The sequence below is a fragment of the Phacochoerus africanus genome, chromosome 14 (assembly GCF_016906955.1).
Source record: "Phacochoerus africanus isolate WHEZ1 chromosome 14, ROS_Pafr_v1, whole genome shotgun sequence".
Lineage (NCBI taxonomy): Eukaryota > Metazoa > Chordata > Mammalia > Artiodactyla > Suidae > Phacochoerus > Phacochoerus africanus.
The window spans coordinates 19736286-19742540 of record NC_062557.1 but is presented as its reverse complement, the minus strand read 5'-3'; the positions used below and the strand labels follow the sequence as shown (position 1 = coordinate 19742540).

General features: G+C 46.1%; 1 protein-coding gene across 1 annotated transcript in view; it reads left to right on the top strand.

The window, feature by feature from the left end:
* The first annotated feature begins 2297 nt into the window (after positions 1-2297).
* DHX8 (DEAH-box helicase 8) overlaps positions 2298-6255 on the top strand; it is a 33425-nt gene continuing 29467 nt past the window's right edge. The window contains exon 1 of the mRNA XM_047759231.1: positions 2298-2524. Within this exon, the coding sequence (XP_047615187.1) occupies positions 2377-2524 (148 nt within the window). The 5' untranslated portion in view covers positions 2298-2376. The remainder of the gene's footprint in view (positions 2525-6255) is intronic.

Genomic DNA, 6255 nt, shown 5'->3' with positions numbered 1-6255 from the left:
CCTTAACCCACTGAGCAAGGCCAGGGATCGAACCTGTATCCTCATGGATCCTAGTCGGGTTCATTATTGCTGAGCCACTATGGGAACTCCTTTGTCTCAATATTTTAAATATTGTTTTGTGAAGGTAGATTATTTACTGGAAACTATCAATGGCTGGGTTAAAAGGACCCACAGAGAGGCTGTCCAAGGAAAGCAATATAATGATAATAAGCAATTAATTATATGTCATATAATATTAAAAATGTATCCAAAGGATATTTCGAATGTATTCACTTAAAAAACATTTTTTTAAATCAAGGTACACTTGAGGTACACTATTAAGCAAGTTTCAGGTGTACAACATAGTGATTCACCACTTTTTTTTTTCTTTTTGTGCCTGTACCTGCAGGACATGGAAGTTCCCAGGGCTAGGAGTACAACTGGGAGCTACAGCTGTGGGCCTACACCACAGCCACGTCAATGCGGGATCTGAGCTGCGCCTGCAAACTACACCGCAGCTCACGGCAACGCCAGATCCTTAACCCACTGAGCAAGGCCAGGGATCAAATCTGCATCCTCATGGATCCTAGTCGGCTTAGTTAACCGCTGAGCCACGAAGGGAACTCCCCCCAAACAGCTTTTAAAACAAAATAAACTCCCTGATTTTTCCTCTTCTAGTTAAACATTGAAGGAAAGCAGAACATAAATTATATAAAGTATACATTTATAAATATGTATATAATTTTTTTTTGGTCTTTTTGCCATTTCTTGGGCCGCTCCCGCGGCATATGGAGGTTCCCAGGCTAGGGGTCGAATCGGAGCTGTAGCCACCGGCCTACGCCAGAGCCACAGCAACGCGGGATCCGAGCCGCGTCTGCAACCTACACCACAGCTCACGGCAACGCCGGATCGTTAACCCACTGAGCAAGGGCAGGGATCGAACCCGCAACCTCATGGTTCCTAGTCGGATTCGTTAACCATTGCGCCACGACCAGAACTCCTATGTGTATATATATATATATTTAAAGGTAAAGAAGAACAGAGAAAGAAGTCAATGGGAGAAGCTCTTGGTATTCTAATTCTAAGCTGGCAGGTTGAGCTCCCTAAATCAAGTGCAAGATATTCTGTTCAGTTCCTGGGGAGAAGGAGTAAGAGAAAGGGAAGTGGGAAGAGTGCAGAGAGTACAGTACTGATTTCTTAGGAACCTGGAAACATGGAGTCTTTGGAAGCAGTGAGAGCTGCTGCTCCGGGGTTGTCTCCCTCTGCCATCCTTTAGTCCATGGTGAGATGTTGGAGGAACAGAGCTCAAAGGTGCAGCAGCCTAAGGCAGCCTGAAGCTACAGGCAAAAGGGTCTGATTTCCTCCCCTCTGACCGGAGGGCCACTCAATTTGGAGTACCTCCGTTTCCTTATTCATCACACAGAGCGGTGCGATGTGGGGAAAAAACCCTCACCTCACCGTAGGGCTGCAATAAAGCAAAAGGGGACCTGAAGCGGAAGACTTGGGAGACCTGAGCTTAGGACTGGGATTCACAGCACAGTTGCTATTTGGGGGATTAAAAGTGGTTGTCACAAGAGGAGCCAGGTGACTCTCTGGGGTCTCAGGCCAAGGAGGTCTGTGCTATACGGACTCACTTTATGGTGACCACTGACTCTGTTTTGGGATTCCAGCAACTGCCATTTGCAGTGTGTTTACTGTATGTCAGGCTCCTTGCATAGTTATCTCATTTGGTCATCACCTAAACCTAGTTAGAGCAACATTATTCCAGTTTCCAGATGAGAAAACTCAGACCTGAGAGATTAATCCGCCCAAGGTCACAGCTAGATAGTGGAGTTATCGGTTTCTTCGTATGTAACATGAATTAATGACAGAACTTAAACTCCGTCGCCTGCTGGTTTGTTAGAGGCCCTTGAGATAGTCACGACCCAAGCAGAAGCAAAACCCCAGCAAGACAGAGCCCCATTGTAAAGCGAATCTTGCCTTTTCCAAACTTCGAATTTTTTCAAGGCTTCAAAGGCGCAGACACGGCGGCAGGGGAGGTGGGATGGGATAGCCACGACCGCCTCCGGCAACCCCTTGCGTAGGCCACGGTCGCCCTCTGCCGACGTAGGTCGGGAGTGCACGGAGGGTGAAAGTTTCCGGGCCTGAGAGCCGGGCAAGAAGCTCGCTGGCCAGTAGAGGGCGCCAGCCAGCGTGCAGAGTAACCCACTAGGCCGTCCCTTCCTTAAGCACTTCCGGTCTCATCTCTATGCTCCATCCGGTTGCGTCAAGAGAAATTGCCGGAAGTTTCGATTTACCGTAAACAAAAGAGAGGCGCCCCGACCCGGAAGTGGAAACTGCAGCCGAGTAGAAACTGCTCCGAAGGCCGGCAGTGAGGGGCAGTGGGAAGCCGTAGCCATGGCGGTGGCTGTGGCTGTGGCGGGAGCAGTAACCGGGATGGAGCTGGGCCCCGCGGAAGAACTCGCCAAACTCGAATATCTGTCTTTGGTGTCGAAGGTTTGCACCGAGCTGGACAATCACTTGGGGATCAACGACAAGGATCTGGGTGAGTCCGCGGAGGTCCCTGCGGCCTCTGGTTTTGGCGTGGAGGGAGACGGAATTGATGGGCCGAGTGTGTGGGTCCGTGATCGTCTGTTTCGTTGTCACAGGGACGGCCCAGGGAACCTGCGGCCGTGGCCTCCTCTTGAGAGCCTTCCAGGCGGAGCTGTTAGAAACCATTTCCCAGAGCTGTCAGTGAAACCTGGGAGCGGCCATCACTGCTTGCTTGTTTTTTGTTTTAGCGGGTTTTTTTTTTTTAAGTTCCGATAATTAAATAGCGTTAACAACAACGACGGCAGCAGCCGCATGATGATGTTAATGGCAGACACTCAAGATGTTCTCACTACATGCCACATACTCTGCCCAGTGTTTTACTTATTTTATTTGGTCTTTCTATCACCCTGTGAGATAGTATTAGCTCTTTCTAGATTAAGAAAACAAGGCTCTAAGTAGTTAAGTAGCTCCCATCAAGATCACATATCAAATGTGAGTGAAACCGTCCTGGAATTCAAGTCTTCTGTAGTCTGTGGCTTTAACAGTGCTCTTAACCATTAATGTTTATGCTGTCTCTCTAACACTAGTGTCTGGTGTCTCCCAAACATTAGATGTCTTGGGGCAAACTGTACACGGGAGAACCTAAACTGAGGAAATGGAGGAGTTCCCTGGAGATTCACTGGGTTAAAGACCCAGCGTTGGTACTGTTGTGGCGCCGATGGTTCGGTCCCTAGCTGGGGAACTGTGCAGCCGATAATAAAAGAAAAGGTTATTTTTTTAAGAAACCTTGAAGAAATGGAAAAGTCCTACAGCTAAGGCCTCAGGCAGATGGAAGTCCTCATGAAGGTGAAGGGATGGATGGGTGGAGAGCATCCGTGAAGGGATTGACCTTTGATAGGTACAGGGATGCTTCATCCATTTTAAGAGCAAGGAGGACAGTGTGGTTGTAGGTGCAGATGGATTTAGGGATTGGAGAGGAGGGAGAGATTTCCAATTTTTTCTATTTTCTTTCTTTCTTTTTTTTGGTCTTTTGTCTTTTTAGGGCCACTCACTCTGCATACGGAGGTTCCCAGGCTAGGGGTCGAATTGGAGATGTTGCTGTCAGCCTATGCCACAGCAACACCAGAGCCGAGCCACGTCTTCGACCTACACCACAGCTCACGGCAACGCCGGATCCTTAACCCACTGAGCAAGGCTGGGATCGAACCCGCAACCTCATGGTTCCTAGTTGGATTTGTTTCCGCTGCACCACAAGTGGAACTCCCCCTAATTTTTTCTATTTTCTAAGTGAAGATTAAGTGAAGCCATCAATTGGAGAGATGGAAGGGCAGGGGCATATGATAAAGAGGAGTCACAGAGTTAGATGTGTGACCTTGGGTAAGATACATCCTTTCTCTGAAGATGTTTTTCTCATCTGTGACATGAGGACGATACTCTGTTCTTCACAGGGTTACCTTGTAGCACCTGGGAAGATGCTCTGTGTATTTTAGTTTACTTTTCTCTTGCCTCCCATCATGTGCCTATCCTGTGTCATTTTTTTCCCCTTAGTCTCCTCTTTTAGATGATAATGAAGTGATATTCTTGTCAGTGTGCTATCTCTCTGCATAATATGTTCCTTCATTCAGCAAGTATTTGTTGAACTAGGGGATTAGAAATACAGTGGAGGACAAGATAGATTCCTCTGGTCAGTGAGTTTGCATTGTTTCTTCCCCTCTCTGGCAGCGAGCTTAGGTTTCTTTCTCTCTCTCTTTTAAACTAGCGTCTACTAATGCCTTAGCCCCTTTTAGAAGAAGCAAAAACTTATTGAGACCGAAACTGCCCCACACGCAGCTTCCCAGGCCAGTTGCAACTGTCCGGACTGTCACTGGCTGTAGATCCGAGGTTCCAACCACCCCTTCCTTGGGTTTGATTAATTTACTTAGAGCAGCTCACAGAATTCAGAGAAACATTTTACTAATTGGTTTATTATAAAAAGATATAACTCAGGAACAGCTAAGTGCCTAAGTGGAAGGTACGTAGCAAGGAAGAGGAACCTCCATGCCATTCAAGTTCCCAAATCTTCCTGTATCCACCAGCCTGGAAGTTCTCCAAGCCTAGTCCCTTTGGGTGTTTATAGAGGCCACATCGTATAGGCACAATTGACTAAATCTTTGGCCATTGATGAGTGAACTCAGTCTTGGGTGAGAGGCCCCTTGCCCCTCCCCGGAGATCAGGGTGGGTCTGAAAGTTCCCACCCTCTTATCTCCTGGTTAGTTTCCCTGGCCACCAGCCCTCATCCTCTAGTTACTTAGGGTTTTGCTAAAGTTATCTCAGGAACATTAAAAAAAATAAATAAATAAAACACTCTCTGCACTTGGGAATTCCAAGGATTTTAGGCACTTCATGCCAAATATATAGTTCTTATAAGTCACAGTATCACAAACACAGAATTACAAAACCAGTAACGTTAAAAATACTAGCATTGGGAAAAGTGATAGATGATATTGTTTTGTTGAAACTAAATTGCCAGAGTTGGATTTAGTTTAAAAAAGATGTATATTTACTTCTTTTGTTTTATCTGCTGACTTGATTCTTTTGATTTTGACCTCGATGTATTGTCACTTAAATCAGGGTCATTATTTTTCCTGTTTTCAACAATGGGTTTGTTTTTAACTACCTATTTATTTCCAGTAGCTCGGTTAACGTAACGATGCCCTTGTGTAGTTCTGAAGAGTAAAAAAATCCACGTTCACGACGGCTGCGATGTGGATGTACTGCTGACTGCTCTAGGATTGGCTCTTTTGAGCATGGTATGACTAGCACCACGTGGCTTAGTTTTGTCTCCACATTTCTCTAAAGAACTTGGGCTCTGCCGTCAGAGTTCTGGATTCCAGTCCTGGTTACACCAGTTATTATTGAGTATGTCAGCGTCTCAAACCCTCAGCTTCCTCATCTGTAAAGCAGGGACAATAATGGCCCCAACCTATGAGGGTGGTTGTAAGAACCAGGGCGTGACCCATGCGAAGCACTTAGCATAGTGCCTGGCGTGTAGTAGATGTTTGAAAAAGTCTTAATCATTGGCATTGTTGCTATTCACTTATTATTTAAAAAAGCCTGATGGCATCTGGCTTTCACTTAATATCCTAAAAGAGGTAAGGGCAAACTTCAGCTTGGAAATTATATGATAGGACTAATTTATAAGTTAGTTATCCAGATCGTCCATGTTATTATTTTTTAAGATTAAAAGCCAAATGAGGGAGTTCCTGTTGTGGCTCAGCGGAAACAAATCTGATTGGCATCCACGAGGACACAGGTTCGATCCCTGGCCTTGCTCAGTGGGTTAAGGATCCAGTGTTGCCGTGAGCTGTGGTGTAGGTCACAGACGCGGCTCAGCTCTGGTGTTGCTGTGGCTGTGGTGTTGGCCATAGGCTACAGCTCTGATTTGACCCCTAGCCTGGGAACCTCCATGTGCCTCGGGTGCTGCCCTAAAAAGACAAAAAAAAAAAAAAAAGCCAAATGAAATTATTAACATTTTCTTGCAGGACTTAACAGCAGCACGAGGCTTATTTGAACCTTTCAGCCGCTCATAATCATAAAATGCACTTTTCTCCTAGAAGTCTCTTAATTAATAAATAGTTCTAATATTAGAAGTTTTAAGACCTAGGCGGGTATGTAGAGAACGGTCTGGGGGGAGGGGTAGCGAGTCTTTTCACCAGCTCGGAGATTGTACCATCCAGCAGCTGCCCGGCCCTCACATACAGATTG